This window comes from Sciurus vulgaris (assembly GCF_902686455.1).
Source record: "Sciurus vulgaris genome assembly, chromosome: 4".
In the NCBI taxonomy this organism is placed as follows: domain Eukaryota; kingdom Metazoa; phylum Chordata; class Mammalia; order Rodentia; family Sciuridae; genus Sciurus; species Sciurus vulgaris.
In genome coordinates, this window is record NC_136464.1 from 22,597,740 (window position 1) to 22,620,367 (window position 22,628).

At 41.6% G+C, this 22,628-nt stretch overlaps 1 protein-coding gene and 1 pseudogene across 9 annotated transcripts in view; one reads left to right on the forward strand and one right to left on the reverse strand.

Annotated features, from left to right (window-relative positions):
- Positions 1-22,628, forward strand: part of SORCS1 (sortilin related VPS10 domain containing receptor 1) — a 469,944-nt gene that overhangs the window by 153,567 nt on the left and 293,749 nt on the right. For all 8 annotated transcript variants that reach the window (XM_079136908.1, XM_079136906.1, XM_079136907.1 and 5 more), the window contains exon 2: positions 17,375-17,442. In XM_079136908.1, the coding sequence (XP_078993034.1) occupies positions 17,375-17,442 (68 nt within the window). The remainder of the gene's footprint in view (positions 1-17,374; positions 17,443-22,628) is intronic.
- On the reverse strand, positions 191-1,462 carry LOC306659409 (glutamine synthetase-like; annotated as a pseudogene). The gene has a single exon. The product of its transcript is annotated as a glutamine synthetase-like (transcript).

Genomic DNA, 22,628 nt, shown 5'->3' on the forward strand with positions numbered 1-22,628 from the left:
GCCTTGAAGAACATGTACTCCCCAGTCCCCCCAAACATGCTGCATCCCAGTCATGCCCGAGAAGGAGCATGGCCCTGCTTCCCACCCTTGCACTACGCATCAGAAAGCTCCAGTGATGGGCAAAAGGGTTACAGAGGTTAGGAACTTAACACCTCTATCCTGGCCGAAGAAAGCAAGATTAACTGGGCTCGAGGAATAAAAAAAAGACCTTGATATTCACCCTTTGAGTTACAATCGGGACAAGCAGGACAACAGAGAGGGTGAAGAGCTGGACTGGGATGCAGAACCAGGAGGGACTTGATTTGATGGCTGAGGTCTGGTCCACTTGGTTTTTGTACTTTCAGGGCTCATCACCGGTTTCATTGAGTAGACACGTGTGGATGAGGGCTTCTGGGTCCCAGTTGGTAGAAGGGCAGCCGTCTTCAAAGTAACCCTTCCTCTCCTGGCCAACAGTTCGGGTAATGCGGGCTGGTGCTATGGTTGGGCACCCCAGAAGAAAAGTTGTTCATGTTGGAGGTTTCATGGAACCCAGTCAGGTGCCAGGCATTGTCCAGGTCCCCTTGGGATCATAGGCCCGGATGTGGTACTGGTGCTGCTTGCTTAATTTCTCAATGGCCTCCTCAGTGTACTTCAGACCATTCTTCTCCTTCAAGGCCTTGGTACTAAAGTTGGTGTGGCACCCAGCACTATTCCAGTTCCCAGGAATAGGCTTGCGGTCGAAGGTAGTTACCACTCCAAAGTCTTCACAGACACAATGCAAGAGGAAACAGGCCACCCAGAGATGATCTCCCATGTGGATTCCTTCACAAGGTCATATCTGGAATTCCCACTGGGCAGGCATGACCTCAGCATTTATCCCTGTGATCTTGACTCCAGCATATAAGCAGGCCTGGTAATGAGCCTCCACGATATCCCTGCCATAGGCTTTGTCTGCTTCCACACCACAGTAATATGGACCTTGGGGACCAGAAAAGCCATTGGAAGGCCAACCAAAGGGGTGACCATCTGTGCCCATAAGAGTGTATTCCCGCTCCATTCCAAACCAGGGGTGCTGGTTGCTCACCATGTCCATTATCTATTTTCAGGTATGCCTTAAATTGGTCACTGCAGGCTTTTGGTTATACTTGAAAACTTCACAGAACCCCAGCTTGTTGGGATCCTTGCGGAAGGGGTCTTGAAACATGGCAGAAGGTACAAGATACATGTCACTATTGGAGACTTCAGACTGAAAATTACTAGAGCCACCAAAATTCCACTCAGGCAACTCGTCTATACTCTTGGGCTCAGAGTCCAGGATGCCGGTCTTACAGAGAAGTCCTTCTCCACTACCATCAATCCAGAGATACATAGCCTGGACTTTCTCATCCTGTGGCAGGGACATATACACCTGCTTGATGCCTTTGTTCAAGTGGGAACTTGCTGAGGTGACCATAGTGGAAGGTGTTCTGGGCGGCAAGCCGGTGGCGGGTGTGAGAGCGAGGTGAGGAGAGAGGAGAGGAGTTCCCCAAGCCACTCGGTCGCTCCACTCTTCTCCCATTTTCGGCTCTGTCACCTTTACTCTTGTAGCCATAAATGCCTTCATATTTCAGCAAGTTTTAGGGAAATTTGAAACCACCTAGAAGAGACTTATAGTTTATTCCCACCCAAACCATTTAAATTAGTGTTGGGAAATAACCAGTTCTCTAAAGTCCTTGTGGATCACCTGTTGGTGCTATGATTATTTCAACCAGAGGGAAATGCGGTCATTCAGAAACCTTCTTGATGTTGCTGCTAAAATAGAAGGATTTTGCTTCTCCAGATGTGTAAAAACCAAGTCTTTGGCTTTTTTTGTTGTAAGCACCAGGCATTATCATCCTGTACTAATTATCAGACATTGACAGGGGTGATAGAGGGCTCTGGGCATTGCTGCTGCAAATGTCAGACCTCAGGTTATGTTGCAGTATTGGCTCTTAAAAAAGAAGAGACATTTGGAAATTTGTAGTCAAAGGTCCTTCAGAGCTATGTTAATTGTTTCATTTCCTTCCTCAACAAAATCTAGGGTGTTATTTTCACCTTGAAAACTTTGCATATCTGGGACAACTTAGCAGTTTTGTATCTGACTTGATTATTACTTTCTTTCTGACCTGAACGAGTTTCCCCTACTAAGATTCTGATGCAGATAGATTTGGTAGTTAACAAGGCTGGTACTTAATAGCATTGACAACTCAGTCTTGGAGTCTGACTCTGCTTTTGGTTTCTGGCCCCTGGAGCTGACTTTTGCAAGCATGTGTCCTGGGGCCTGTGGAAGTCATCCTACATCCCTGCTGGTTCCCTTGAAATGTCTTCTTCTGCCATTCTTCTCTAACTTCCTTCTCCACCCATCAGCATTTTCACTCTGCACCCACACATCACAGGGACTTCACACTGGCATTCCTCTGTTCCCAAGAAAACTTTTGTAAAGAATGTTTTCCTAGCCATTTTCCAATTCCTTGACTGAACCACGGCCGGTATACAATGAAACCAGTACAGGTTCCCACCTCCTTGTAGTCCTCACACCAATTTCCATACATTTCTATCATAAGCCTCCAAAGACAGTGACCAAGAGTATAGAACTCATTTAGTTTCAATGGAATATTGCTGGCACTTAGACTCTGTGTTTGTTCCACAGTAATTACAATCACAAAATAAATAATAGTGACTCTGATGTCATAACAAGCTATTCCATATTAGTCATAACATCAGATACAGTTGCCAAAGTAGGTGCTCATTAAACCCTGCAAATAAAGGAAAGGATCTTGCACTCCAGGCTATCCGACAGATCTAGGCAAAACCCATTTTATGCAAGGACATCGTCTTTATCTTTATTGTGTCTGCCTCCCTGCCAGGCACTGCCATTCAATAATTCTGCCAAGTGGTATCTTTTCCTTGTGACAGAGTGCTAAACAGTGATTTATTGCTTGAATACACATTGCTTTCATGGAAGTGATTTGTTTAAAACAACAGTAAAGCGCTAAATAAATTATTCATTCCATGCTAATTCTTCACTTTTATGTGCTGTAGTAAGCGTCAAAATAAGCAGCCTGTGGGGCATTTTATTTTTTGCCACATTAATCTTGGACAGTTTAAAGGAAAACAACAACAACAAGGAAAAAAAAAAAAAAAAAAAAAAAGCCCAGGACACCTAAAGAAGAGGTTCAGTTTTGAAGAAAATGGATTTTTTTTTCTTCCAGCCTCTTGCAGCAGCAGAGAGTTCTAACCAACTTACTTGCTTCCTCTGCCCCCACTTTGTGAACCCTCTGGCCCTCTGGCTGGGTGCAAGGACCTTCTTGCATGCCTGTTCCAGGTCCTAAACAGTTGGATTTCTTTTTTCTACAGTCATTCACAATGGCCCAGTCCCTGTCATAAGGCCAGGAAGTAAGTGGGTTCTTTCCTGAGAGATTTACATTTCCTGGAGCAGACAGGGTGTTGGAATTCTAAATTTCACTTGTGTCTTGATTTAGAATTAAAGGATTACAAAGTGGGAGAAGCAGCAGTGACATATTTATCCATTTTTGCAACTGAACTTCCGTGTGGGATAGACATATACTTTGTCTCTACCGTTACTTAACCTCGTCACTGGAAGCCTCATTCCCTGTGTTTCAATTGGTGACATTGGAGTGATATTCATTTCATGAAATCTTCTGTTAGCAGAGGAGGAGATATATGGTCATGTTTTAGATTGCTGGGGGCCTTCACTCTTCCTTCCTGAACATGACCCCTCTATACCTTAAGTTAGGAAGCAGAGGTGTCTGCTCTCTGCCTGTGGAATCCACAGAGGTCTCAGTAAGTGTGGTACAAAGATGATCCCTGAGCCAGGACTGTAGAAGGGCTAACACAGCCAATCTCTCAAGTCTCCACCTCCAGCTAGAAGCCAAGAAAATCTAGGTTTAATTATATACTAAGTCCAGCTCATTCAAATCCATCTCCACAGTTTGTGAAGTGGATTGAATGACATGCTGTTTGTAAAAGCTCCTAGCTTGCCATAAGATCTTGAACAGGTTCCTGTCTGCATTTAGCTAGGGATTGCTGGTTTCTGTTTATTCTTATACTCTTCCATTTTTAAAATACTCAATTTAAATTCAACTCTGATTCTCACCCTAGCTATAGTGCAATGAGAGGAGGTATCTTCTTAGTATCCCTGACAACACTTAGCAGAAAAAATAATATGCAGTGACTATGATGATGGATGAATGGTTGGATGGATAGATAGATAGATAGATAGATAGATAGATAGATAGATGGATGGATGATAGGGAGATGATAGATGGAACATACAGACAAAGAGAGCTTGGCATTGGGCTTCTTGAAAGCAATAAATATAATTTGAAACTCATTCAGTCAAGCTCTTGCCTTTCCTTCTCCAGAATAGCCACAAGGTTAAGCACTTGAGCTCTGGACTCATTTTGTTCAGGCTCAGATCCCAGGTGTCCCACATCTGTACCAACTAATCTTCGTCAAGTCAGTAAGACTCTCTAATTTTTGCCCAAGAAGAAAGAAGGAAGAGAATTTCTCATCTCATCATAGATGAGAAAGCCTATAGATGATGTGATTCAAAATATTAAGCAGAGTGATACATACGAAAATAATAAAGTAAATTAATGATTATTATCCAATTGGAAAAGAGAATTCTAATTTCATCAATCCCATTTAATAAAGAAAAGAGGGTAAATTAATTAATAAAGTCATTATTTCGTCAACTTTTGTGTTGCTGTGGCCAAAATACCTGAGAAGAATAACTTAGAGGAGGAAAAGTTTATTTGGGGCTCACAGTTTCAGAGGTCTCAGTCCATGGATGACTGAATGCATTGTTCTGAGCCCAAGATAAAACATCATGGGGGAAGAAGCCAACAGAGGAAAAATGCCCAGCTATTATGGGATCTTGGGGGTGGGTGTGGGGAGCGAGAGAGAGAAGGGGCTGCAGGGTATGCCCCCAGGGGATGCTCCCATTAACCCACCTCTTCCAGTCATGCCCACTTGCCTAGAGTTACTCCCAGTCAGTCTATTCAAACCAGGATGGGCCAATTAGTTTATAGCTAGTAATCTAATCATTTCACCTCTGATTGTTGCTGCATTAATACAGGAGCTTCTGGGGAATGTCTCAGATTCAAACCATAACAGTCATTAATTAAAGCATTAAAATGGACTTTGTAACCAAAATCCAACCCTCTCAACTACTAACTCTAGGCCCCCACTTTGCCACAATACTGGGCAAAATACTTCCCCCATTATGCAGAGTAGGACATTTTGAGAGTTTCATAGGAAATAGATGAAAAACCTGGAACTCAGACTTTGATTATAAATCTATGCGTGGTATGTTTGTCCCTATCCAGGACAGTCCTTTCCTAGATAGGAGAAACTCACAGAGTAGGAAGTGCATGTCTGCAGTATCTTTTGGCCCACCTTCAGGAATCCTGCAGACTTGTATGTGAATGTTAACACTCTTGAATGAAAGGACAGAAAAATCCATAAACCTTTGGATTGGGTCACAGATGTGTTTTATAGTCACTCAGCCCTCATAAAAGAGGTACATGACATTGAATTATCTGTGGCATTTAATCCTTTCTGAGGAAATCCAAGGTATTTGGATTATCATTCCTAAAATTGGAATTTGATGAAATGGCAATGCCCTTTGCTTATAGTTGCTCTGGCTTTTGTGATCCAACTCAACTCTGTTGGCCAGCTGCAGTAATTGCTCATGTAACTGGAAAAGTCTGTCCCCAGGAAAACCACAGCCAGTCAATGGGACCATCAGCAAAACCTGAAACTCTTTAGGTGGGTGGGAAAGTGTTATGTGAGCGCTCACATACAATTGGGAGAGTAAAAGGGGCACTTGCATGACTTGAACGTGAAGGCAGGAGCCAGGTGACGCTTGTCCACCTAGGTCACATGCCCTGTAAACTTTATGTTAACATCAGTGGGCAGCCACACACATGTTTTAAAGAGTATGGAGATAAGATTACCTTTTTAAAAGTACTATGGTGGCAGCAGAGTATAGGGCGACTTAGGAGATGTGCAGTTGGGCAGTGTAAGAAGCAGAGCAGTCTTCTAAGTGAGAGGTGATATCACCCAGACCGGACTGAGGGAGGTTAGATCTCAGTAAAAAGCTCGATGACTATCTGTGTTTTCAAGGAAGAAAGGGATGATAGAGTCAAGGAAGACTCAGAGCTCTTAGCTTGAGCACCATGAATAGCATTTTGAAGGCTAGTGGCCCTGAAGGAAGCAGTTGGAGGTATTCAGCATTGCATATCATGGAGGAGAACCCAGCAAGCACAGAGAGAAGCCAGGGAGGAAACCCTAAGAACTGGAAGAGGTATATTGACTCTCTCTGTGCCCCAGTGTGCTACGGGAGTCTGTGCTCAAGTCCTTATTTCCTGATCCCTAGCCTAGGGCTGCTACAATTGAAAAGGCTTAATGAGCATCCAATGGGGAATCCTGTCGAAAGGCGAATTTATAGTGAAGCTAATGAAATTTAAGATTCAGAGCCTTTGTGGGGATAGGCTTTTCTCAGTGCTGGGAGTTTGGGGGAGCTGTAGACAACTTCAGATGAGGAGGGGGAGCCAGGCTACAATCAGAAAGTCTCTCAATTTACTCACTTCTGCTAAAGTACCTGAAGGTTTCCCAGAAGAAAAGAACATGAATCTTTAAGGGACTGGTAATTTCTTGTGATCTAATTTCACAGTCTAATAAATATTCACTTCTGAACTCCACTTTATTCTTAATTTTGTATTACGTTTCTTAAAAAGAGACCCCAAACTGTATAACTTTCATCCACACAAAACCTGGGATTATACTTGATTCTGCCTGCTAGAGTACTAGTTCTACCTCTTACAAATTTCTAGCATAGATCTAGCCCAGTTCTGTTCTTCTGTCTGTACATAGGGGTGAGCTTCTGCTTCACACACGAAATCAGTATATAAAAAATCGAAATTATGAGGTGGGTGCAGTGGAATGTGCCTGTAATCCCAGCAACTTGGGAGGCTGAGACAGAAGGATTGCCAGCCTCAGCAATTTGGTGAGAGCCTGTCTCAAAATAAAAAAATTAAAAGACTGGGAATGGAGTTCAGGGATAAAATGCCCCGGGGTTTAATCCTCAGTACCAAAATAAACAAATAAGAGTTAAAATTATTCTTTACTCTCAAATATTCTTTATTCAAGAACTAGTTTTTCTAAAACCCTAACCTACATTATTCATCAAATAGGTTGCTAGATGTTCTTTCCTATCTTTCCAATTTTAAATTCCCTTTAAAAGAATGGTAAAATGGTCATGAAACAAAACAAAACAAAAAAACCCTATCCACTAGCATGGCATTGCAAAGACTTAGAATTAGAGTCTTATAAAACTATTTTGGTTCTGTGACTAAGAGACAAGGAATATATGTAAGGATCATTTAACCTCTATGGGGATTTTTTTCCTCCAACAGAAGCCTTTGATATTTATTAATTCATTTTACTTGGGGTTTTAATATATTATTTAAATTTTTGTTTCATGCCAGATTCTTAAAGCTTTGGATCACTTTTATAGAACAAGGAAAACAAAATCCTGCTAATGGACGAGAGTCAATTGTTATTGCTTGTTACTATTTTTAAAAGAGCAAAATGTCTTTTTTCCTTCCTTAGCCCATAAGAAAGGAAAAGTTGTGATCTTAGCTTATTGACTGTCTTGTTTTATTCTCGTGCTTTTCTTAGTTGTGCTATATAGAAAATGAGAGGAAATAAAAAATATATAACCTCATATTCTTTTCAATTTTTATCCAGTATCATGCTGGGGTTAGTATTTGGACACTGGCATCACTGTAATATACACATTTTTATTTATTAGTTTCCTGCAATATCTTGCGTTAACCTTGAAAAATAGCATCTTTTGGAATTGAGCTGATGACCCCTTTGGAGTCATGAATAACAGCATAGAATCTGAGATGGAAACGTGCTTCATTTCTTTGTATCGAAGCTAAGTAGAAAGAAGCAAGTGAACAGAAAGGTCCTCATCGTTAACACGCTGTTTGCTGCTTAATGGTGTGTCATTTTGTGTGGGTTCTCACACAGGGAGAGTCTTAATATTTAGAGAGTGTCTATGATTTAGACAGAGAGTGATTTCAGTATGTGGAGATCTGTCTTTCTCAGATCATCGCATTGGGAAGTTGGAAGGGAATATCTCCATTCCTCACATCCCTTCCATCTATCTTCTACCAAACCCAGGCTGTTCCCTTCTTGCTTAAGTGTCTGGTGCATCTGTCTCTTTTATTCCAGAGAGAAGATAATGCAATAAATATTTTCTGTTGTTTTAAAATGCAGAGAATTCTGCAGCCATGTACCAGGAGACCTAATTTGAATGGGGACTAACTTGAAGGTGGATGGCTTGGATATAATGCCCCTCCCCTTCTGAGCACTATGGAGGGTAACTAAACAGGATGTACAGTGTGTGAGCTTGGACAGGATATCCTGCACAGTTTTCTTGATCTGTGGTTCTCCAAACACCACCCTGAGTTGTGCTTCTCTCTCCCAACTTCCCAGCCCCAGTTGCTTTCGTGTCTTGAAGCTTTGGATCTCATGGTTTATTTAACTTTTGTATTTTATTATCCACAGGTAGAGAGATCTTGTCTTGATAATAAATTTTCCTCATATTTTTGTATAATTATTTCATCTCGGTACTCCTTTGGGATAACATTGACTTTTTTCCCCTAGAAAAATAATAATTTAATTTAATATAGCTCATCTCTTCCCCTGATTAATGTGGAGGACATACAGAGCATCACTTAGGGCAAAGCGATTTCGCAGGAGGAAGAAGAATATTAAATGACCAACATTACTCACTATATATGGATGTGTGTTTAGGGAAGATCATTATTTTATTATTGGATAGAAGAAAGGAGGAAGTGGTAGAGGAGGAAACATAGGACAGAAGTATATAATCAGTTTGTCTTGTCTGGCATTGTGAGATTAGTAGATTTTGGAGGGAGGACTTTTTTTGAGTCAAAAGTATCCTTCCACTTAGGGAATAGAAGAGCCTGTCAAAGATCAAAGGTGGTATTTTCAAGATTTTCATCAAAAGCAAGTTCTGTGTAGTGGATTTGATGAACTTGGATTTGTTTGCTACACGTAAAGATCTGGCTCTAGGGCTAGAGTCGAATGGACTGTTATTACCAGCATTCTTTGTTACTAATAAGCATGCACAATTTTCAGCAGTCAAAGGATGAAGAGACATGAGTTTCCTTGAATGGGAACTGTGATTTTTCTCATGTGGTAACTCAGGTACAGGACTTCATAGCTTCTGTGTAGACTGTGGTCTTAAATACTAAGACCATATATATATATATATATATATATATATATATATATCCTCTGGCTCTGCAAGGGGGACAGATGCATAGGAGGGAAATATTTTGTAAAATGTGTTCCACTATGTACATGCTCCAGTTTGCTATGTCTGGGGTTGATTCTGTTATCGGTGTGTCTCTATCTCTGTCTGCATCACTATTGGTTGTCTTGTCTTTTAGGCTCCCTGGAGGAGGTGCAGTAGCTGTGTAACTCACTCAATTTCAGGGTCATGCAGAGGATATTACATAGATAAACATTACATTAAGTTATCTGTGGGCTGCTACAAAACATGAAGGTCATTGTGGATTAAATACTTTCCAGAGGTAAAAATCGACTAACTGATGTCTGGGTGGCTACACAGCCCAAACTCAACCCTCTCTTTCTACTGGCTTTTCATTTCTCCTGCTGTGCTTGGGTGTGTTAGATGACTTCTGTCTGATGATTTCAAGTATACATATGTGTGTGTGCGTGTGCATGTGTGTGTGTATGCAATCATAACAACCATTCAAATCCCCTCTGGGGCACCTTAATGTAGTTTAGCAGTTATTGATTTCACTCCCTTTTGATGATCCAAGAGTTATGCAATTACATGTTCACTTAAATCTCAGGTGATACAGTCTGCTTAAATCTACAGATAGGTGTGAGCACATTCACCATGAGGAACCCCCCATTCTAGGACAGCCAGGTTTGGTAGTGAGTTCATTGGAGAGATTGAACACTAAAAGGTCTTCTCCAGGGTTCAGAAACTTTAAAATAAAATTTTAAAATGTCATTGACTTGATGCCAATTAAGAGTTGAAACTCATTTCCCAGGACTCTCTGGAAAAAGGCAGAGTGAGATTAGCATTGTGTGGACATAATTTTTTTTTTTTGAGGGGGGTGTGTGCCAGGGATTGGAGCACTCAACCACTGAGCCACATCCCCAGCCCTGTTTTGTTTTTTATTTAGAGATAGGGTCTCACTGAGTTACTTAGTGCTTCCCTTTTGCTGAGGCTGGCTTTGAACTCCAGATCTTCCTGCCTTGGACTCCTGAGCCGCTGGGATTACAGGCATGCCCCATGGCGCCTGGCTGACCTAAAGGGTTTTCAGTAAATGCTTTTGAAGTGAGAAGAAAGTGAGGGCACTTCAGTGGTTCTGCCTTGACTCTGCTAACAACCGCACTCATTTGGACAACATAGCACAGAGGACAGATGAGCAGGGTCATTAGGATTCTGGATGGAATGTGAGTTGGACTCATCCATCATTTGCTAGCTTAGACATTTAAGTTAGTTCTCTGGTTTCAATTTCCTCATTAAAAATGATTTTTTGATGAACTGGGGTTGTAGCTCAGAGGCAGGGCGCTTGCTTAGCTTGTGTGAGACACTGGGTCCAATTCTCAGCACCACGTAAAAATAAAGAAAATAAAGGTCCATTAGCAACTAAAAAATATTTTGAAAAATGATTATTTGAACTGATCTTGATAATGCAATTTGTCTGGCACACAGAGTAGACATCCAATAAATGCTAGATATTATTAATAAGAGGCATCAGTTTAGTACTCAAGTGACTCATTGGAGATCACACACTAGTTGTTACCTAGCAGTCCCTTTGAGCAACAGTCAACCTCTCACCGTAGGGAATCATTTCCAGTCTTCATTGCAGCTAGGGCACTGGTACATGTACGACTTTATCTTGGTCAGTGAGGGCCAAGGGAATTTGTTGGGAGGAATCTTGGGAGAGTTTCTTCCCTGTTATGGTTTTGATCTTAAATGGCCCTGAAGGTCCTTTAAGGTCCAACCCTAAAGGGTTGGTTACCAACCTGTGGCATTAGTGTATAGTATGGAACCTTTAGAAATTGAGGCCTAGTGGATAGAAGTTAGGCCATTGAGGCGGGGCCCTTGCGGGGGTGGGGTTTGTGACCCTCCTCTCTCTCTCTGCTTCCTGGTTACCATAATGTGAGTAGCTCTGCTCCCCCACATGCTCCCCACCATGACCTTCTGCCTTGCTATGAATCCAAAAACAATGGAGCCAACTTACCATGGACTGAAATCTTTGAAACAATAAACCAAAATAAATCTTCTCTTCATTTAGTTGTTTATCTCAGGTATTTTGTCACAGGGATAGAAAGCTAAGACAGTCCCCAACTAAATAATTATCATCATAAAACAACAAAATAAAACACATAAGGGCAAGAGAGGCCCTTCTTTTCTCCACATGTAGCTGTTTCTGTGTGAAGGAAAGCCACGTTATGCGAACATGAAGGGAGGCAGCACTGAGTGTTGATACGGTCAGAGAAGACATGTGGGTATCACTTGGATCTTTAATGATACTGTTAATCCAAGTGAATCCTGGAACTACATAAACTCTGGGCTTCCCACTGTACAGATAATAAGCACCTTACCATTTGTGTTACTTCCAGGTATCTGTTTCTTCTTGCTACAGACATTCTAATGAGTCTATGACTAGCTGGAACTCAAAATCTGATCTTTGATTCCAAAGCCCCTTCCTTTCCAGCAGAGCACAGCCAGCCTGATATATAGGCCCTTCACCACAGAGCCAAGGCCCCTCTCTCTACTCTGGTATTGTATGCCTCCCTGCTCAGACTCTAAGCTTCAGGGAAACCAGAGGGCTCATTATTTTCTTTCATATCTCTGGACCTCTCCATTAGCATGCCATCTCTGCACCCCCAGTCCCCATGAACATCGCACATGTCTTCCGAGAATGCCTCCTCTTCTGTGCATCTATACTTCATGATGCCTTTCTTTCTTCATCTCTGAAAGTTAGAAACAGTTTTCTCCTTCGAACCTTTTCTTCCTTGGCTTGTAAAGATCTGTGTACACATTTGCTTCTCCACCAGACTGTGAGCTTTTAGTGATTGGTACCAAGTCTCATTCCCCTTTTTTACCTTCACAGCACGCACATTTGTTTTTATTCCTCCCTTTTATCAGGGCTTACTACATGTTTATTGAATTAAATGTGGAGAATTTTAAAGCTGAAAGTTCTTTCTTCTGAAATAGCTCTTATTTTCTGAGAATTATAGAGGTTCTTATTGTTGATGTGATGACCTCTCTAGGATTGAGAAGATCAATGGTATCATTACAGTTATATTCATTGTTTCCTGTTCATAGATTTTTATCAGATCAGATTCTTAAAAGATTCAAAGCTCCCCAAAATAATGAAAACCTCAGTTTAAATTGGAAAGTTGGATAAATACTCAGCCAAAGATACAATCTGGAGCATGCATATTTTAAGGAAAATCAGTTGTGAATTTTCATCTTTTCTCTAAAATTAGAGTGCACAGAAACAAGTAAAAACAAATTTCTGACTATTGAACACATTTTTATCATACTCTTCGATCCTCAGGCCAGATTATTACAAGTCTCTTCAAGTCCCATATAATTCTCTGTCCCTGTGTTTTCTTCCATTCACTTATGTAAATGAATCCTACCAAATGTTCCCTTGCAAGCTGCTGTAATAAACAGAAAGGCCATCTTTTGAGTTGGGACAATGAAGAAACTTCTCGACCTGCTGGAAGCTGGCTGGGGAGGGATGGAGGTAGCCAGCTTCAGCCCCTGCACCATTCTGCTGATCGTCAACATGGACTCTGCTTGCTCAGAGGAGCCAGATTGTGACTCACCCCAGGAGAGAGGAATTGTGAACATTAGCACAGTTGAGTTCTGTGGGGGTCTCTCCCTGTGTCACAATTACAAAAACACCCTAAGGACTGAGAGGAAATACTAAAGGGATCAGACTGTTTCATAGAGTAGGATCCTGTCAACATCAATATTATTCAGGGTTTGGAGCTACTGACCATCAGAGTGAAAGAGACTTTAAGACCTTGTAGCCTGAATTGGCCAGCGTTAAGGAGCCTCAGGCACACTTTGTTTCCCTGGAGGTTTGTTTTCATGGTTGGGAACAGTAAGAGGGGAAAATGCAAATCATTAATGACTGAAAAATGACGTGTTCCCGTTTTCTAAGATTTCCGATATGGAGATGAGGTGAAGTGAAGGACAGTGTCCAGATAAAATATATAGACATATTCCCTTTCTTTATCCTATGGAGTGAATTCTTTCAGTTAGTGAGAGGTTGGGTGGAAGCTACACTTAGTACCTGCAACAGAATTTTTCAGAAAATGTGATGTATAGAATTAAGTTCCTAGAAGAGTGTTCTAGGGGGCTCCTTAAATATCTGTTTCATTTCTAAATTATCTTTTAAATGAATAATTAAAAATACTCTCATACTCCAAGTTGCTACATGGCTAATAATTGACATGATTGACTCTGCCAGTCTATTAATTTACACAGCTGCCAAATTGATTCATTTTAGCACATACCAAGAAAGAAGGCTTGCCCTTCCATTTTGGTAAAACAGAACGTTTTTCACTGACTTTGGCAAATTTATAGTGGAACACTCTGTTTCGTCATCTACATACTAGTGTCTCTGTTTATCTCCAGGAATGCTTTTGTTTGTAAGTCAGTGCAGAAAGAGGTTGGGGCTAGAGGAAGGGAGGAGTGAGTTGGCATTTCCTCTCACAGAGTCCTTTGTGAGGGTTTCTCACCCCCATATATGTACAGAAGGCCAGGGGCCAGAGGTGATGGAATTATTCAGATGGATTGTGGAAGACTGGGAAGAAAGGTGATAGTTCAGGAACCCAGGTTATGAAACTCTAGTCGGCACTGGGAGGAAAGCTTTGCTCAGTTCTTTGGAGACCTGACCATAGGTTTCTGTACACAACCTGGCCCTGTGTCTGGTCCTCTCCCACCTGCCAAGGAATGGATGATTGGAAAATGGTGGCTTGGTGGGTTCTCTATAAGAATGGACCAAGTGAAGTTCCTCCCAGGAGATTCTCCAACCATGATGCCACAGGACCAGGGAAGATTTCTTGTGGTGACAGCAGTGCTGAGACTGATGTGTGTCAGGGCAGGTACTTGAGACAGGTCATTGTGGAAAGTTCCAGAAATAACTGGATGCTGAAGTCCTGATAAAATGTAGGTAGAGGTTATCAAGTCATAGATATTTGGACTCAAGCTATTTAAAGATAATATCCTAAGATGTGGAGAAGAACCTGAAAAAGCTGTTATTGTATGGTCACTGCTTATTGTTTTGAACTGGGGGTATTTTGATACTACAAAAATGGAGACAAGATTGGAAAGATGAACGGGAAGCTGATGGATACTCCATTTTTGGCGAATGTATGTGTGTTCATCAAAAGAGGCTTGCTCTCATTGAATTTAAAATTAAATCTTATACACTTGGACTCATAAAACTGAGAATTGTCAGTAGAATGAATGAAAATAAATTATTATTTAAGTATAGATCACATTTCACTTGGTGAAATAGTTGTGAGTTTTTTATTTGTTTGTTTTCAGTTTGAAAAATATGCAAAACCATCCACATTTGGACCAGAAAAGGCAGAAAGTGCAACTTTCACTCCTCCTACTTGAGGATTGTGATTTCGGCCATGGCCGCCTTCATAGGTGCTGATTCTGTTAAATAGTACAGCTAATGAATGCAAGGGAAAAACTAGCTAACAGACAGCAAAGCGGGTCTCGTATAACTGTGCATCACTAACTTCCAGGAGTGAGGAGGTAAAAGAACGCACCGAGGCAGTAAAGGGGCACAGGAGGGAAGAGAGACCTCAAATAATCGATTGAAAACATAACTAAAGGTTAGCAGTTCCGCCTCCATTCTTACTATGGTTCTGAAAACAGAAAGATTAAACAGATTGATTTGGGCTGATAGGCTTTGAAATGCCATGGAGGACACCTCTTCTGGTGCAGTATTGATAAACTGCCTGAGTGTATCACTGGCATTTTAGTATTTCTAGCCCAGCAAGAAAAGGCAGAGAACAGATTTCCACCTTCCCATTCATCCACCCCGGGAACTACTTAAACAATTTCTGTGAGTGTGCCCATGCAGCTCACACCGTTCCATGCTGGGTGAAAGGATTCCTTCTCTGGGGTGCCTATGCATTCCCTTGTCAAATGAATGGGAGACATGGCCTGTGACCAGCTGAACTTCATTATAGAGTTTACTGCCATACTGTATCAAGAGAGCAACTACCTAGAAATGCTTTATGCCCACACCCCATTTTCTTGGTGGGAAATTTATAGGTGCATTTGGCAAAATAGGACTAAAGTGAAGCAGCAACATCCTTCTGAGTCTTCAAACAAACAGCCACCCTGCTGCCTCTGATCAGTGTTCCTGGGATGGTGGTGATTGAAATTTAGCACTTAGAGCGACTTAATTGGCACATGGATCTGTTAAGCATATGCCCCCCAACCCCCTCCCACAGGCATACCATCTGATGTGCCCATAGGGTGCCCCGAACCTCACACATGCTCACATTTTGCTAAAGAAGCAAGTTCCTAGAAGGAAGCCTGTGCTGGGGGTTAGGCATGGGGTGGTCCTAGAGGATAGGTCTGCAGGGATCTCTGTCCTTTTTAAATTACCAGAGTTCTTCATTTCCTTGAGCTCACAATGAATCTAAGGTCACGGAGTCCCAGTTTGCTTGCTGTGAAAAAGTGTGTTAAGAATCTGCTCACTGATTCTCCTGCCTTCTGTAAATCAAGCGCTGTGGCAGCAAAGTGGAACTTGCAAGGATTCAGCACTCTTGGCCGCTTGCTGCCTCAGAATTCAAGGTTAGAATATTCTGTGCTCATGGTAGCTAGAACTGATCTCTTGGCCTTTAGAGAAAATTGGGAAATCGATGTCAACATTTTTCTGCTGAGTTGGGAACAGTAGGACGGGGCCAAAAGTTCTAGGTTATGAGTTCCTAGAGGGAAATAGGAACCTCAAGGAAAACCAAGCAGATCAGCATGTTCCCCCTTGCGTAAGAGTAAGTAGGTTGGGCCAATCAGTGATCAGGAGCTGGCTGCTGTGTTCAATCTCCCCACGTTGCCTGGGCCTCCTGTTTTTAATCAGGTCCACCATGGTCATTGCTGCGGTCACCAAAGAAGCCATCTTCTCAGCTGCCATGATCATGGCCATGATTTCTTTGGTACTGAGAAGGGTTGGTGAACTGTCCCCTAAGTTCCCTATTCCCGTATGAGCATGTCATGTCCTAATTGGGTCACACACTCTCAGGCCTCACTGTATTTCTCTGGTATCAGGAAAAATCCTGGACTCAATAGCTATTTCTTCAATTTTGGAGGGATAGACTAAATAGTTTCATTTCATCTGAGTGAGGTTAAAAATACAGATGGATTAAAAAATCAGATGAGTATCTGTGTCAAAGCTGATGAAGCTTAGATTCCAGCATCCCTCAGTTTCTCAACTTCCTCCCCAGGACTTGTCGCTAATTTTTTATTTTATTTTATTTTTTCTCATGGAGGCTCTCACCTACAAATACTGTAAGTCTTATGATCACATAAAATCTAGATTTGCTCCTGTTAAAATGCTGTTGAATGTCCCTTCTTTGGTATTTAGTTGCTGGTATTCAGTGGTTTTCTCCAAAATTGGGAAATGAGAAGAAACAAAACCAAATTCATAAGGAGAAAGGAAAAGACCTAACATTTAAGAGCTCCATGCAAATTTACATGTAATTTGCATTTATTACCTAATTTAACTTCTCACAGGAACCTTTTCTGGGAGATATCATTACCTTCCACCTGGGTTAATAGGTAGGGATATCCTGGTTCAGAAAGCAACATGCCTAGGTAGTCCAGCTCAGAAGTCTGGGACCTGCTAACACAGGGGATCTTCCTCTCTTCCAACCATCTGCTCAGGGGTTACCTTGTGGGATGCGTTTTTGACAGTTTCACCAGCTTCCCAAAAGAAAATGTTAAACCCACCAGGGCAACAAATGCAAGTAATACTTGGAGTGGCAGGTAACCCTTGTTGCAGGGTAACAGGGAGAAAGACGGGGAGTGGATCTGGCCTAAAATCTTGGAAGAGTGGAAGGCAAGCTAACCTTTCCCTAGTTGGTGCAGCAAATGCTGTAACAATTCATTCAATTTTGTTAAGCACCCATTAAAGGAATCCTAAGCCCTCCCTTGGGCCATTTCAGTTCTAAGAGATTGTAATTGTTTGAGACTAACCATGATTTCTTCTTTTGCCTTCAGGTGATTCTCATTTTGACAAAGCTCTATGACTATAACCTGGGGAGCATCACAGAGAGCTCACTTTGGAGGTATGTAGATGAATTGAGTCAATAATTACTCTTATTTAAGCATGATGCCGGCTATGGCTGCCTCTCATTCACTCCTGTTCCCTGGTGAGAAGGTTCCTGGTTATATACATCCCTGCTTCCTGTGTTCCTTTTGTTTTCCTTAACAGTGGGTCTGGCTTTGTCTCTGGGCAGGCCAGAGAATTAACTTGTCTACAGACCTCCTCTCTTGGTCCAGTATATATTTTTGCTATGCTGTTCATTAGGTCATGTTTATGCACTTGGCTCCCATAGTTCTCACTAATCTTGATGAGAACTAGGGCAGAGCGAGGTGCCTTTGTAAAAAGGAGCAGCACAACCTCTGTGTGTGCATAAGCCAGACTCCCCGTGTTGCTTCCACTGCTTGCTTTCCACAGTCCTGCACTGCAGCTCACTAGCAGCATGCAGGTGCACACTCACACACATCCTTACATCTGGGACTCACAGTCTATTGCCTTTCACATATATGTGGTGTAAACACTACTGTTTCAAATGAATGGGCACAAATGCTTTAGGGGCAGATTAACCCAGTAACTTGTTGTATACAAAGACAATTTTGTACTAGAGCTATTGAGGGTCTGAAACTAGGAACCGAAAATGCCTCAGAAACACACATATTCTATTTGTTTACAATAAACTAAGCTCTTCTCACTCCCGATTGGCTCTTCCTGCCTATACCTTAACCCAGACCAGGAGAATGCTGCTTCTTATTGGTTAGTCCTGGAAGACTTGATAATCCTTGAGCCAAGTGTAATTCTTCAGTGTATTGAGTGCCCAGCACTGTATTCTTCATATCGAGTAACTCTTGATCAGACTCTTTATGACTCAGGAAAGCTTGTGCTTCCTTGATAGGTTTCTCTAATGTATGTACATATATAAGAATGAAAGCCATCTTTTTTCAGAGCACATCTGCCATCTACCATGTAGTCCGCGTATTAGAAAATGAAAAGATAGGCAGTTTTGATTCATTAGGGAAGAAGTTTTAGCAGCCATAACTCTAGCCAAGCAGTGGAAGGGCCATGCTGAGGGGTCGAGGAGCAGGTTGTCCTAGACCACAGAGCTCGGGTTCAGTATTCTTCTTTCTCTCTGATGAGGCACAAGAAGAATGTTTCTTCCAATCTTCGGAGAGTGGGTTGAGGAAATAAAAATCACACCACATTCCATTTCTAGTAAGCCTCCCTTTCTGAGGGAGCAAACTGGGTGGGCTGAAGCTTGGGAACGGTGGCAAGAAAGGCCTACTGGCTTTTCAGTATGTCTAAATATATATTATACCCGAAAACATTTAATACGCTTTTCTATACCCATAATTGTCATTGGCGATGCATGTCATATATTGGAAACAGCTACTGTGGATGCTCGGCACTCTTAGAATCTGGTCATTTTGTTACGTTAATAGGAAGAGAACACACTGAAGAGATTGTTTAGAAAAGAAAGGAGAGCATAAAAGGGAACGTGCTTCTGACACTTCACCTGGGCTTTGGAAGGACTCACAGTTCTGAGCAGCTCAGGATGCCCCTGTCGGTGATTAGGGAACCTGGAAGGAGGTGTTAATTCAGCAGAAAAGTGAGGCCGTGCTGGGTGGATGGAGGATGAAGATCAGGAAGAGAGAGCCCACATTTCTGGGCCTGAGGGAAACTAGATGACCAAATGTGGACTCATTTTCTTCTTCAGCAACTCTTCCTTTCTATGTAGAAATCTAGCCTATGCAAAAGTTTTGAAACCATGTCCCCACCCCCAGAGCAGATTTTGCACATCCTCATAGCACCCATGACACTGAGCAGAGCACCTAGCATAGAGATGATGCTCAGTTTCTTTTTGAGCAGACTGGTGAACACAATTTTGTCTCTACCAGATAATCATCAATATATAATTTTCTTTTTCATCCATTTATTCCTTTATTGCATTGGATTATTTTGGTTGGAGAAGGGGGAGGTGGGTGTGTCCATGGATTAACAGCACAGGGGCTCTGGCTTCTAAAGTTCATTTCTGGAGGGGACAGAAATCTGTAGACAGTTAAGGTGAGAGAGAAATACACTTGCATGTAACCTGTGTTATGTAACTCTATTCATTGAATAAGGGACTTAAGCACCACCCGGAAGTGCCAGATCCCCAAATAAGATCATTCTAATGCAAATAGACAAGTTGTCACACAACCATGAGTGCTGGAATAGAGAGAGAAGCTAAGTGTCACTTTTTCTCTTGGCTTGTGTGCATATTTTCTCCTTTCAACAGTCTTCAGGTCCTTAACCCAGCACCTTGCTTGTTTAATGAAAGTGATGATGATGCTGATGATAATGGTAATAGTGACAACAATAATAAAGAAAATTTATTGATTGCTCACAATGTTTCAGGCATTGTGCTTAGTGCTAGACATGTGTTATTACAACTTCTTAATTAATTTTTATGGTGTGCCCAAGGTCATGTAATTAGCAAGTCACAGCCAACAGACCTGCAGACATGTTAGGAAATTGTATACATTTATTGCTTCTCTGTCTTCCACAGGCTTTGTCTTTGTTGGATCTTTCTTCCCACCCCCCCATAAAAAGTATATATAAACACACACATACTACACAGAATACTACACAATACTATACAGAATGTAGTATTCTGATCAGAATTTTCTCTACTCCTAAATATTACTGGGCAACAGAGAAATTGCTTCTTGTCTAAAAAATAGATATAAGCACTTTTTTTTTTTTTTTTTTTTGAAGTCTTATTCTTTGAAAATTTTGCCAGTTGAATATTCAGAAGCAAGCAAGTGGCAAATGCCCTTGGGGTGTTAGAGTAGGCCAGAGGTCAAGAGGCATTTGACCTTGTTCTCTTGACCAGGGACTTTAAGCTTCTCTGGATCAAGAGGCTACAGGGCTGCCAGGCTCAGACTCTGCACCAAGTTAATGAGCTTTTGCTCCCAGTTGGTCTTGTCTTTGATCACACCTCAATCCTGGAGCAAGTTGTGGACTTTGTTTTGCATTGTGTTGTTGTTCACTCAGGGAGTCAAGGTGGGAGGGAAGGCAAGGTCCCATTCAGCACAATTAACTGCACTTTAAAACCAACTCCGCCTTAGGGTGGATTAAGCTTTGAGATTTGTGGAGCACTGTGGTGGCACCATTTTGAAGCAAGATTAAGCTTAAAGGTTGAGATAAATAAAATGTCAAAATCTAGATACAGTGTCTCTGAGATATACTTCTCAGAAATATACTCATCTTTTCTCCCTTTTGTACTGGGGTAGTCAACTCTGCTGAGAAAGGTTTAAGTGGTGAGAAAGCCCTAGGGGGTCTGGGGGAGCTAAAAAGCTCACTCTCTTAAAGCGGCACACACCCACAAATCTATATTAGAGATTGACTACCATGACTGACTTGTCAAATTCAGTGTCCCATTCTCAGATCCACACAAGATACAAGCAAGCTTCCCACTGGATCTCCAAAGCTAAGTGCATCTCAAGCAGCAAAATCTGCTTTGGGGGACATGAAGGCACATATGCTTATGAATATGTGAATGGGTTAAACTTTTTCAGTGATTCTGTACAGGTTGCCTGCCCTGTTTTCCATTTTCCCAGGAGACATAGAGTGATTATCAACAGAAGTTCCCTAGTGGTGTGTGAGGAGACAATGCCACATGCCACAGGATGCCCTAGGCAGCAGGGCAGTCTGCATTGTCTGGGGAGCTCCTGGGGCTCAGGCTGAAGCCGGCTGATCTGAAGCTTGTGAGCTTTCCCAGCCTGATTCCTGCTACCTGGAAGTCTCTTCTGGAAGCCTCTTTTCTCTTCCTACTCCATGTTTCAGGACAGAGCCATGGGCAGCCTGGGTCAGATGGTTCATGCCAGCAGTGAAGAATGTTCTTCTCAAAATTCAGTTTTCATTCAGCCATAAACACAAGGTTGTTGGACAGAAATACACACCCTGAAAATGATGTGTGTGATAATTTCCCAGCAAGAGTACTCTTCATGGAACAGGAACCCAATGCCACTGTGCATACCTGAGATTGCAAACATTTGGCACCTCCCCCAGGTGGGCAGGAGACAGCCAAGTTCCCACACAAGGTCAGGAGCCACTCTGCTTTTTGTTCCTTTGCATTCTGGATTCAGCTGAATTTTGTAACTCCCACTCCCATCCCTTTCTTATGTGTGTAACATGATTTTGGTTTCTGGACTTACAGATTTATTTTATTAAACCTTATTGCTTTTTATTAATCACACAAATAATGTATACTCATTATAATGATTTTTTAAAAATGCCAAGAAGAAGAAAAACAATGTTAGGAGTTTCTTACTTCCCACCCAGATCCAGTTTTCCTGAGGTCAACGGTATTAATAGTTATAGGTGATTCTGTACCTATCTTTAGAGATAAAATAAAAAAAAATGCCAACAGATATATACATATGTTGGCACTGAGTTTTGTGTATGTGTTTATTTAAGAAAATAGAAATATACTACTCACTGGTGTCTGACAACCTGCTTTATATCACTTACAAGTGAGTCCTGGTTATTTGTCCAGGTGAGTATATTTTTAAAAACTGGGCCAGGGTGATAAGGGCCTCAGAGTGTGGGATTGCATGTTGAATTAAACCACTGCATGCCTAATTAACCTTATGCAATGCTTCCGATGTGCTAGAAAGTATTCTAAGATTTTTGTTTTTAATTTTATTCTAACGACCCTATAAAATTAGTAGTTCTAGTTTCCAGATGAGATGAATAAGGCTTAGAACTATTAGGCAACATGCTCAGTGGTCATGCAGTCAGGTAAACAGCAGAACTGACTCCTGAGTTCCTTTCTCTTCATGCCTGGCTGCAGTGCCTCTTGCTTACCTTTGTTATGTGTCTTTAGTACCTTTCCTCGACCTTTGCTAATATCCACAGTACTTAATCAATGACATATTTTTAAACATGTCCCTCAATTTTGGTAACTCTCTCTGTAAAATACTATAGAATTCTAAAGATAATGTTACTGTATCAGAATATGTGCGTATATAATGTAAATAAATTCTTGAGGTTACAGGTTACGTTACAGGGAGGTTCTAACAACATACCCATGTTTCAGAAGGCCCCAGACTTTCACCCGGACTGAGTAATTTCAATACTTGTTTTTACCAGTATTTTGGGCAGAAAACATGTCTTGATCTTGTATGTTTTAATGGATATGTCCGTGATCACTAGTAAGAGGGAGCATCTCTC